The following is an 11,572-nucleotide window of genomic DNA, read 5'->3' on the forward strand; positions in this document are numbered from 1 at the left end:
AGTATAGAAAATTTAAGCATTTAGGTTGTGCAAACATTTTTGTCCACAACATTTTGAAATCAAATCTCAGTATTTAAGATTTGGTCTCGGTGCATTTTCAAGAAGAAGAGTCCTCAAGCAATCCAAAAGCCAAACTTTCATCTCAACGGCTGGGAAACTGAAGCCTGAGAGATCGGGCCCCTCCTTTAAAATCACCAAACAACTGTGTAACCAAGTGGGTTTATGCCACGCTAATGCCCCAATATACCACTTCACTGTTGAGGGCTTTGCCCACTAATTTTGGAGTATACTTGTGAACACTCTCTCCATATTACATGTGGAGCATTTAAAAACAAACAGGAATGACCCCCAAAATCAAAGAGGCAGGAGGACTTGAGTGGGTGATGAAATATTATGGTTAAAACTGTAACTGAATCCCAAGTGGTTTTTTTAAAATGCATCAAAGGTCATTGATGAAGTCAGAAAAAAATTAAGCTCTCGTTAAAGATAAAAATGTCAATTTAAGAGTTGTAGTCTTTGATGCTAAAATCAATTTAATAGCAAAATACCATCCATGTTCCACTTCCACCAAAAAGGAATAAAAAATGGAAAGATCAGATGATTATGACCTTATTTCAAGAATATCAGAGGGGTCCTGGCTGGACTAGTAAAGTTTCAATTTTAACAATACTCGCTACTATCTGGAGCTAGGAGACATGAGTGTGGACAGGAAGGTCATAGATCCTGACTCGCTGAAATGGGGTTACATTTACAGTTAGCATCTTCCACACATCATAAATGATTGAAATGCCACTTTCCAAAATTAAATAAATCATAATACTTGATACTTCAAGGGTAAAGCTTGAATTCTCTTCAAATTTGTATTAACCAGAACACTTCACTAAATTTTCCAGCTAACTGAAAAAAAGGACCAAATTCTTAAACATTGAAGCCTGTGCAATTTTCACATAAATTTATCAGTGTAACATCAAGAGCAAAATGCTTAGCTTAAAGCATCTTGAAAACACAAACATAACTAAAAGTAAAAACATGCATCAATAATATGTTTCCCTGACTGCAGCATGCATTGCTGCATACCAATAATTTGTATATTTGGGTAGAAGGTATCATTGTACAAGCAACATTTATAAAATGGATTTGTCCATAAAATTAAACAGCACATTTTTATTAAGTTGTCATTGCTATTTAAAAATTCAACAGATTTTGCTTGTTACATCCAGGGTCACCATATCTGTAAATTAGTCTAATATTGAGTGCAAGATATAAAGATTTGGATATAATGAAAGTAGTCCTGTATGATGACTTTGAATTTGATCTTTCACAGTCACTGTCTCTTCTCCTAATGTGAGGAGACCCAGAGAAATTAAGGGTCTTGCCTAAAAGGATATAATTCATAATAGCACAGTCCATCAGCGTTAGGGTTCTTGAGTCCAGCCCAAAGGTAAGAGACATTTTGATGAAGGGAAGCCATCACTAGGTGTTGTGGTGCTGAATTAGGCTCAGAAAGCTTGGGTTCCAGCCCTAACAGTGCTACACAACCAACTTCCTTTGCCTCTCTGGGACTCAGTTTTCTCCTCTGAAAAGGAACTACTGTGTGGTGGTCACAGTCATCATTTTTTAGCTCTTTTGGAATAGGGAACCCTCACTATGGGCCACTTTAGCCGCTGTCCCTGGGGACATTCAAGCTCCAGAGTCATGAGAGCTCAGGGCACAGCTCCATCACTCACTAGCTCTGTTCCCTTGAGAAAAATGACTTCTCCCTGGTTCAGTGTCCTCACCTACAATGGGCACAATAATAACTCCTAGTTTCTAGAGTCCTTGTGCAATTGAAGTAAGGTAATGCATGCAAATAAAACACTTAACACTGTTCCTGACACATAGTAACTTGTTGACAAACTTAAGTGAGTTTAATTGTGATTAATCCTCTTATTATTAACACCAACTGAAATACAATGGGGCATGAAGCTAAACTTCCCCTAAAGGTTAGTCTGCCCCCACAGGCCCGCTCTGGGGAACAATACCATCATGCGGATAGAAGTCTTCCTGTAGCAATCAGTGCCTTGGTGTGGGTAATTGAGTAGCAGGTGATCTGTCACCAAAATGAAAGCTAGGTATTTCTATATTAGTTGGGGCCTAAACAATGACTCATATACTCAAGAAGACGGACTTGAAATTCTGATGAAAACTTTGTTTTCATTTTTAGTGGATTAATTTTTTAAGTATTTATTGTTTAGTAGTACGCTGTTGGAGATCGACTGAAAACACAAAGTTAGGGTGTGCCAGACAAAGTTGGGGTGTGTCAGTGTGCTGGTTTTGCCTCTTCTGAGGAACTACTGATTCCACTATTCCCTCTTTTCGAAGGTCTGAGAGGTAAGACGGGGCCTCTGGGTATTGCTGGTGAGAAAGGGGACCAAGGAGAGCCTGGAAAGAAAGGACCCCTGGGACCAGAAGGACAGAAAGGAGAAGTAGGTCCAGTTGGGCCTCCTGGACCAAAGGGAGACCGAGGAGACCAAGGGGACCCAGGGATTCCTGGAGTGTGCAGATGTGGGAGCATCGTGCTCAAATCCGCCTTTTCTGTGGGCATCACAACCAGCTACCCAGAAGAAAGACTACCTATCATCTTTAACAAGGTGCTCTTCAACGAAGGAGAGCACTACAACCCCATGACCGGGAAGTTCATCTGTGCCTTCCCGGGGATTTACTACTTCTCCTATGACATCACCTTGGCCAACAAGCACCTGGCTATCGGGCTGGTGCACAACGGCCAGTACAAGATAAAGACCTTTGATGCCAACACGGGGAACCACGATGTGGCTTCTGGGTCCACGGTCATCTACCTGCAGCCGGAAGATGAGGTCTGGCTGGAGATCTTCTTCACAGACCAGAACGGCCTCTTCTCAGACCCAGGCTGGGCAGACAGCTTGTTCTCTGGATTTCTCCTCTACGTTGACACAGATTACCTGGATTCCATATCAGAAGATGATGAACTGTGACCCACACCACCAGCCTGAGAGTGCCGAGATCACAGCGACTGACACTTTGGTTCAGTCTGGGTAGCTGGGAAGTAAAACAAGCAAGAAGGGAATCCGAAGAGGCTCCTAATCAGATTCCAGAGCATCTACGGACGGTTCCGGCAGAATTTATGGAGGCGAGATAAACCACCAGACAGTTGAAACTACATCAACATCAACTATGTACAACAACCCCGGATGCAAATTCTCTTGAAACTCATCTTTATAAATATTTAAACAAATTAAAGACTACATTAACAAAAATTTTATTAAATGCCCTTAGTGATAAAACCAGCTGACAATGATACCGCCTCATTAAATCTTCATAAAATTGTATTTTTGTCTGTTATTTAAAAGAACCATAATTGCCTAGTGTTTGACAAATCTCAAAAGGCTGTAATAAGTCAAAATGCAAACTTAAGAGATGCTGAATATTTTCATGTAAATTAAAGTGAAATGACAAAATGCTTTCGTTTTACTCTTCCTTCCTTCCTTCCTTCATGGTCATGCATAGTCCCTGGACACATTATTGAGCCTGTACACACTCCGGTACTGATCAGGTTGAAGAGTGGGTTTAGACAAGTCTCAGCTTCACGCTGATGGCTTGGGGTGAGCACACTCTCAGTGTGAGCAGATCGACTCCAGGCTGGAGGCGCATGGGACCCACAGTGCCTGCGGCTGGGACCAGAGAAGACTTCACACCCGGCACCCCAAGGTGCGTGTGCTTCACTGAGCGGGATGAACGCGAAGCGAGGAAGGAGCTCAGTGACTGCATCCCCCACCCCATCCCAACCTCAACACATTTTTAACTGGGAATGGAGTGGAAAACCCGGAAATAGAGGAAGCCCCAGATGGGTAATTCATGGAGAGAAGCCACCCAAATCCTTTAACCTGAAGGTTTTCCAGGACAAACATTTGCCCTATTAGCTTTCTCACAGATAACGGCCCTACTTTATACTGTGGTGAAATGATGCTTCTTAGGGACATTCTACACCTTGAATTCCAGTGAAGCAAGACACATTTCCACTGATCTACAAGTGAGTTGGAGGCAGGAAGGAACAGGAGGAGAAGCGAGAGAGACCAAACATCTGAGAAAACAACTGTCTCCTTCAAGTCTTGCTCCTCCTCAGTCCACCCTCTCTTCTGTGTTAGCATCTTGTTGTCTGCTTAACTTCAGTTCCTTTGGGTAATCTTCTCTGATTCTGTTTCATTTACCGCTCCTTTGGTTTATAGGAAGCATATTCCTTTCATCTTTCCCTTTCAATATCTTCTATTGCATCTTCTGTTGCTCTTGTCTTTGCTCATTAACTTAATCAGCATTTTAAAGCCCCCTCTACTTGAGTCACCATGCTGGATTCTGTGAAGACAGAGGAAGGCTACAATGAGTATGATAGAGCTACTGCCATCAAATGTCTAAGGACACAAAAATGACAAGCACACAAACACACACACACAAATACCTGTAATTCTGGAAAAGAACAGGGTAGAATATATTAAGTGCTAAACTACTAACAGAAACAGTTCTGTGAAAGAAGAGACAATGTTTACATCCAAATATGTGGTGATTAAGGTGGGCCAGGGAAATGCCCTCAGTGATGATGGGATGAGATTATGAGCCAAGACAGAGGTAAAAGGCAGATTGAGCATGAAAGCAAGAAGAGAGACCCAGGAGAAGCATCAATGAACCATACACATGAGCACCTGGAGGGCCAGACTGAGGAGTGGGAACTTTATTTAGGAAAAAGTGAGGAGCCTCTGTGTTCCAAGGCTAGGTGCTTCTGTTATCAGAGGTGAAATGTGTAACCATCAGCAGTTGTGAGGAAGGCAATGCCTGGCTTTCCATTTCCCTACCTTCCCTTCTTCTGCCTGCCACACTGTGTCCACTTGTTGCTCCCCTGAATTGTGAGCCCAGGTGACCAAGAGCAACAAGGATTCGATGAGGAAGAGGAAGCAAAGGTGATTTCACACAGTCCGCTGCCTACAGAAAACAGCTGACACTAGAATCCCAGGCCACACAGTAGAAAAATGAGCCAACAAAATTAGCCAATTTGGGAAATCAAATTTTCTTCTGATCATGATCTACACATTTTTTAATTATTTGCTTATTTTTTGACTTCCTTCATTATAGAGCCTGTTTCAAGTAACTTTTTAAACTATAATTTCTTTCATTGGTCTTATGCCCAGAGATGATAATTTGGGGGGGGGGTCTGGGGATCAAACTCAGGACCTTGCACCTCCCAAGCAGGTGCTGTGCCTCTGAGCTAAATCACCAGCCTGATAAACTTTATTTTGAGATATCAATGGCATGGGGATGGGAAGCAGACGGCTGACATAGGAAAAGAAAAAGAGTTTGGGTACTAAAAGAACAAATGTTAAGCAAATTTCAGAGTCTTTTATTCCTTAAAAAATAATAGATACAATTTGCCCACATTTATGAATATTTGTGTAAAGAAAGAACAATTTTTTAAATTCAGGTCTCATTTCAATCATTCTTTGTAAGAGCTAACGTGGAAGGAATATGCAATACTAAGCGATATTCATTTACTACAGAGTATTTTTTCCAGACGTGTTCAGTGCCTCTTATAAAGATAAGCAAAATACACAAAGAATCAAAAAGAAAATAGCAAAATCAACTTAAATAGGCAGCAATGAGGCTCATATGAAACCAGGTAGGCATGAGCACATGTGGGTCCCTGCCCTCCATCTACCGCACACATGGGTTTTAAGTGTCTTTTATGCACCAGGGCACCCCCAGGTCACTTACCATTGTGCATAGCAATGGTCCAAATTAGACTTCAGAAACTCTGAATAAACATTGTCTGGGCCACTCCGCAGAAAACATCATGGATGTGAGGAGGTTTTAGACGTAGCTATTTTCTGCTCTGTCTTCCCCTCTCGGTCCTTCCGTGGTTCCCTGTTCAGGAAATGGCATCACTAGCCAGGCCACACTGTCACCAAAGCCAAAAACTTAAGGTGCAATCACAACACCTTTCTCTTCTCCACTAAGTTTCGTTCAGCATAAAATTTTTATGGTCCTGGCCCCTATACGCACACTTCCGATTGATTGCATGTTAAGGTTTTCTCCATATTATCATCACTGCTTCCCTGGATTAATTTAAAAAAAAAAAAAAACTTTGTAACTAACCCTTTACCTCCAGCCACAGCCCTCCAACCCATCCCCCACTCAGTTGAATTTCTCCTTCTAAAACACAGACGTGGTCACGTCACCCTACATCTTAAAAAATCATCTCCTGTCCTGTCCTGCGGCTCTCTGGGGGGACCCCGTCCCGCGGGGAATAGGAGATGAGAGCCGCCTCTTATTCGTGGGTCATCAGAGGCCGATCCGATCTTGAATGTCTGTGAAGGAAATCTTTAAGAAGTTAGAGTACACGGCCCAAGTCTGGTTTCTGATCAAAGGCGCTTTATTGGCTCAGCAAAACGATTATATACTGTTATCCCAGGGGGAAGGTTCAGCAAGCTTATTGGACAGTTCAAGCAAATCTTCTACCAATCACATGAGTCATTCAAGCATTTAACCATACAGCAATCAGTATTTTACCAAATGTGGGGAGGGGTAAGTGGGAAGGCGTACATCAACAATTAACCCTATGCAATCTTTAACTTCACAATCCCTAGGGCAAGTAGGACAAGGAAATACCACCTGCTTCCTGCTCCAGATCCCGTGACCCTGTGGTTAGCACAAAGGGCTATTCTTTCTGTAAGATTTCCTGTTTGCCCAGGGGCTAGACCTGCCAAAAGTCACATATGTAGTCTAGTGGGATTTTTCCACCGAGGCAAAGGCTAAGGTTGAGGGCAGCCATCTTATGCAGGCCCAAGCAGTCTCTCACACTGTCCCTAAATATAATAGATGTCGAAGTTCTGTGGATTTTTCTATGAGACACACATTCCACCTTTTCTGGCACCCTTACCCACCCTCCTTCTGAAGGACCACCTCCTCTTTTACACGCTAAGCCAATGAGCTTCTCAGTGAAACTAACTCTTGCATAGTTCATCCCCGACCTGATCGAACAGAGCATAGCACTCCACTCACCAGAAGAATCAGTTCCGATGAGTCAGTCAGAAACAGTGAGACTTTGCCAGAACTTCTATAGAAGAAAATCTCACTGGACTTGAGTTTGTGGACCGCCAGCTCCCACCTTAGCATAACAAAGCACATGCCTCTTCAGAAGGGAGTCATCCACAGATGAAACAAAAAAATAAGATCAAGAGAGAACACGAGGTCCTGGAGTCATCGTTCGAACCTCGATGTAGATCTATGTATAGGTTTCATCAGGCATAGATCTTCCTTGGGCTTTTCAGTTACAGTATCCATTAAATGCTGTTTCCACTTAAGCCCTCTGTGCATCTGGTCACTTGCAAAATGTAGTCCTACTTAATAACACTAACACCCTTTAGAATGGCACATTGCATCTTTTGGGATCTAGCTTCGGCTTATCGTGACTTCTCCAAAAGCCACCTACAAAGAAACAGATAATCCAGGAAAATACAGATAACTGCAGCTGCAGGATGTCTTCCCCTTGCGTGCCTCAGAATCTTTGCATGTGATGTTTCATTTACTCATCATGGGATTGCTGCCCTCATCTGTCTGGGTAGCTCATCTTTCAAAGCTCAGCCCAAAACTTACTTGCTTTCGTCTAACCTACCCCTTCCCTGGGCACAAGGGGACTCACGGGTGACTTCAAGGGTCTTCCTTACCACTGGGGAGCTAGTGCATAGTCACAGCAGCAGGAGACACGCTTTTCAAACACGTTCACATTTATTATCGCATGCAGTCCTTGCTATGGTCTGCATGTTTCTGTCTCCCAAAATTCATATGTAGAATCCTAATCACCAACATGAGAGTATCAAGAGATGAGTTATTTGGGGATGGTTAGGCCCAAATGACTCTGCCCTTATGAGTGTGCCTCGCACCCATGTAGAATAGCCTGGAGGACTGCCTCGCCCCTTCCTCCGCAGTTAGAGGGAGTGGGGAGACGGCCTCTGAACAGGATGTGGCCCTCATCAGACACCGAGGCAGCGCATCCATCTTCAACTTCCCAGACTCCGGAGCCATAAGAAAGAAATCTCTATCACTATAGTCCTCCAAGGTTTTGGTTATTTTATTACAGCCATTATCCTCCTAATTTTACAAATGAGGGACAGAAGTAAAGAAACGTGGCAGGTGAATCATAAGCGGCACAGTAGACACAGGCAGTCTGGCTGTCGACTCTTTTCTCTCAGCACCAGGCAGACCCATCCCCAACTTCACTCTCCTTTTACAGCAGTGACATCATTACGCTGCTCACACATGTTCCCCTCGGTTTCTCTAATGGAGATTTATCCCTCCATCTTTATTCCTCCTCAGTAACTGCCGTGGGATGTGCTCCATGAAAATGTGATGATTTAACCAATCACACGTTCCTTCCAGTCACGATTTTCACACATGGAGAGAGAATGAAGAGAGGGGAACGGATCACGCCAAAAGAAGCCCTAACAATCATCCTTTGCATTCCTCTAGACTCTTCATTTTAGAGCTTCCGGAACCTGATTCAAACCGGCTCAAGAAGAAGAGAATTGGAAAATGTAACGTTGAGTAAAACAAAGCAGACACACAAACTTGAATAGCATATGATATCTCTTATGTGGGTAAGGCAAACTAAGAGAAAAATAAAGGCATGTTAGACTAGACAAGGGGGTGATCTCCAGCAGATGGGAAGGGGTACAGGGGACCAAAGGTGAGTAACCACGACAAATGTAGACATTCTATGCCCTAAACGTGAACTAAGATTAATAATATCAGCAAGACAAAAAGAGGGATAGGCGTAGGGGAGGAGGAGGGAGGGAGAGGAAGGAAGGGGATTTTAAAAAACAAAACTGTGTTACGTACCTGTACCAACTCTCCAAGATGATTATAAAATGCATGTATTGCAAACATGTACTAATAAAATAAAAACTTAAAAAGAAAAAGAGACCTGAAATAATAGATAATTCTAGAGCCAGATCTGGTTATTCAGTTGTCGGCATCAGGATTTTCTACCACCCATCCACCGCCACCCCATCCTCCCACCGCCACCCCCGCTCTCTTGGAGGTTGGCTTTGTTTGTGGCAGGTTCTTGTCCTGTGGTGAAGATGGCCACCAGAGTTCCAGGTTTGCTCTGAACAGAGGGGCTGGCAAAGCACCAGGATTACATTTCTTCATTCCCAGCAAGAAAAAAAAATTTTTTTCTTTCCCAAGAGTTCCAGGAAAAGACCCGTGTATGTCATGGCTCTGATTGGTCCTGCTGAAGTCATGAGCCCATTGCTCTACCTCTGATTGGCCACAGGATATACTGTTCCCACTGGCCAGGCTGCATCACAGCCATCGGGATCAAGAGCCAGTACCATTGCCACCAAAGTCAAATGGGTGCAGTGTGGGGAAGACATCATTTCCCAAAGGAAAATAAAGGTTCCAGGTCTAGGAAAAGAGGCACTGGCTAATTGGCAATCCAAAGCAGCAGGTGAGAGTTGAGTGTGGTGGTGCACGCCTGTAATCCCAGCACTCAGGAGGCTGAGACAGGAGGATCAGCAGCTCGAGGCCCACCTGGGCTACATAGTGAGTTCAAGGCCACCCTGAATTGCAGCATGAGACCGTCTCAAAAATAGAACAAAACAAAATAAAGACAGCAGGTGGCCTCTTTGAGCTGTTTCCACACAAAATCAAAACCACATTTACTTTGTCTTCATGATGTAAAATAAATGTGTTGCTAGTCTTCTCAGATAATCTAATTTTGACAGCATTTAATCAGAATGGACTATTTCACATTATATGAGTCTGGTGTCTGTAATGGACTCATCCCACACGCTGTCATAATTCTGACCCCCCAACTGACACTTTTTAAATGAAAGGATATTTTATTCTCAGCAGAAGTACTTCTCTCAAACCTTCTGATTGTTTACATCAATACTCTAGAAGACACAACAACGTATGCATTATTACCCTTGATGCTTATAGGAAGAAGGTAGAACCTTTGAGATTAGTCTCTTTATGTAATTAAAAAGGGCCAGTAGAGGGCTGGGGGTTTGGCTCAGTGGTTTGCAAGGGCCTGAGTTCGATCCCTGGTACTGGAAAATAAATAAATGAATAAAAAGGGCCAGTAGAGCCCATTCACTCCTTAGACAACACAACGACAACACTGCAAACAGTCACAAACTGTGAATTGCAGGTCACAACTATATTGCTATCCTGTTTTCTTCCTTTCTTTGTTGTTTTTGTTTTTGTTTTGAGGAGATCACAATTGCAAGTCAACAATATAGCTATCCTGTTTTCTTCCTTTCTTTGTTGTTTTTGTTTTTGTTTTGAGGAGATCACAAATCAGTGCCTAAAGATGCCTGCTGGTGCCACTTCTGGTGTGGATCCTTCGTAAGTGGCGCCATCTTGGATCCTAGGTACCTTGTTTTATTCTCGGAGCCTATGTTAGTGGAACACAAACTACTAGAGAAAAATCAGTGGCAATCCTACTCCCCTCTTCCATAAAAGCAAGTGTGTTGCTAGGAACATGGCAGAGAGCTCCGCTGCTGGGATGTTTCTTAAGCATAGCAATGGAAGAGATAAAGTCTCTTGAAGCCACATACCAAGGTGTCCGAGTTTTCTTTTAAGATGGTGCTACTGAGGGCCCCAGCAGGAAGCAGCATGGTACACCCAGAAGAATTCACCATGGAGCTGAGCTGTACTCAGATGGTATTCAGAGGAGCAGTCGGGGTTAAATAACCAGACAGTGACCGAGCGAAGCACTGGCAATAGCTGGAACTTATTACCCCCAAAGCCTGAAGAGCCAGAGAGGTGATGGGAGTTGCTGAACTCAGTGAAGCACTAGAGACTTGGAAGAGGGACCATCTTACAGGAGCTGGGCCTGCAGAAGAGCCACGTCCAAGACCACACAGGAGCAAGAGGAAACCAAGGGAATAAATCCCCTGACTATTCTCCCTCCACCTTGCATCCCACTTGTGCCTCCCATTGGTGAAATCCAAGCACCCCCAGGGCCAGAGTGGTCTGAGCGATTCAGTGTACAGAGATCGTCTTCTGGGACAAGGAGAACAGGAAAGGCCAGAAAATGGATGGGGATCCCAGACAGGAGGTAGAAGTGAGTGGAAATTAACCAGCACCAGGTTCCCCTCTTAGATCCCTTCCCACTCTGCAGTCTCTAAAATTCTGTACAGATGGCGAATTAAACTGGCAGCCTAGCTTGAAAAAGGCAGAAGGGACCCCTTCCAGCATTGCTTAAAACTGCCTGTATTTTACATACACGGAGTCCTCCGGCCTGAGAAGTTGTCCAGCTCCATGTACAAAATGCATGGGAGTGTGGGGTCAAGGCCTTGAGCAGAGCGTCCCTGTGTAAGTCCCCCTTCTAAACTGGCAATGGCAACAGCCTGTGGTGAGACATTACAGGGTTCACAATTCTAGTCCAAAAGCTTTCTAGCTCATCACATGAGAATAATGAGGCCCAGAGCAATTGGGTGACTTGTAACTGTCTAAGCTTTGTACACATGGGCTCTAACTCCCATCCACCTGCCTCCCTCATGCC

General features: G+C 43.7%; 1 protein-coding gene across 3 annotated transcripts in view; it reads left to right on the plus strand.

Moving 5' to 3' along the window:
* C1qtnf7 (C1q and TNF related 7) overlaps window positions 1-3,425 on the plus strand; it is a 93,860-nt gene extending 90,435 nt beyond the window's left edge. For 2 of the 3 annotated variants that reach the window (XM_010641859.3, XM_010641860.3), the window contains exon 3: window positions 2,362-3,425. In XM_010641859.3, coding sequence (XP_010640161.1) covers window positions 2,362-2,993 — 632 coding nt within the window. In that variant the 3' untranslated portion in view covers window positions 2,994-3,425. The remainder of the gene's footprint in view (window positions 1-2,361) is intronic. The other variant, XM_010641858.3, reaches the window with a different exon arrangement.
* The last annotated feature ends 8,147 nt before the right edge of the window (window positions 3,426-11,572 follow it).

The sequence above is a fragment of the Fukomys damarensis genome, unplaced genomic scaffold (assembly GCF_012274545.1).
Source record: "Fukomys damarensis isolate Sample0158 unplaced genomic scaffold, DMR_v1.0_HiC HiC_scaffold_35, whole genome shotgun sequence".
Classification (NCBI taxonomy): domain Eukaryota; kingdom Metazoa; phylum Chordata; class Mammalia; order Rodentia; family Bathyergidae; genus Fukomys; species Fukomys damarensis.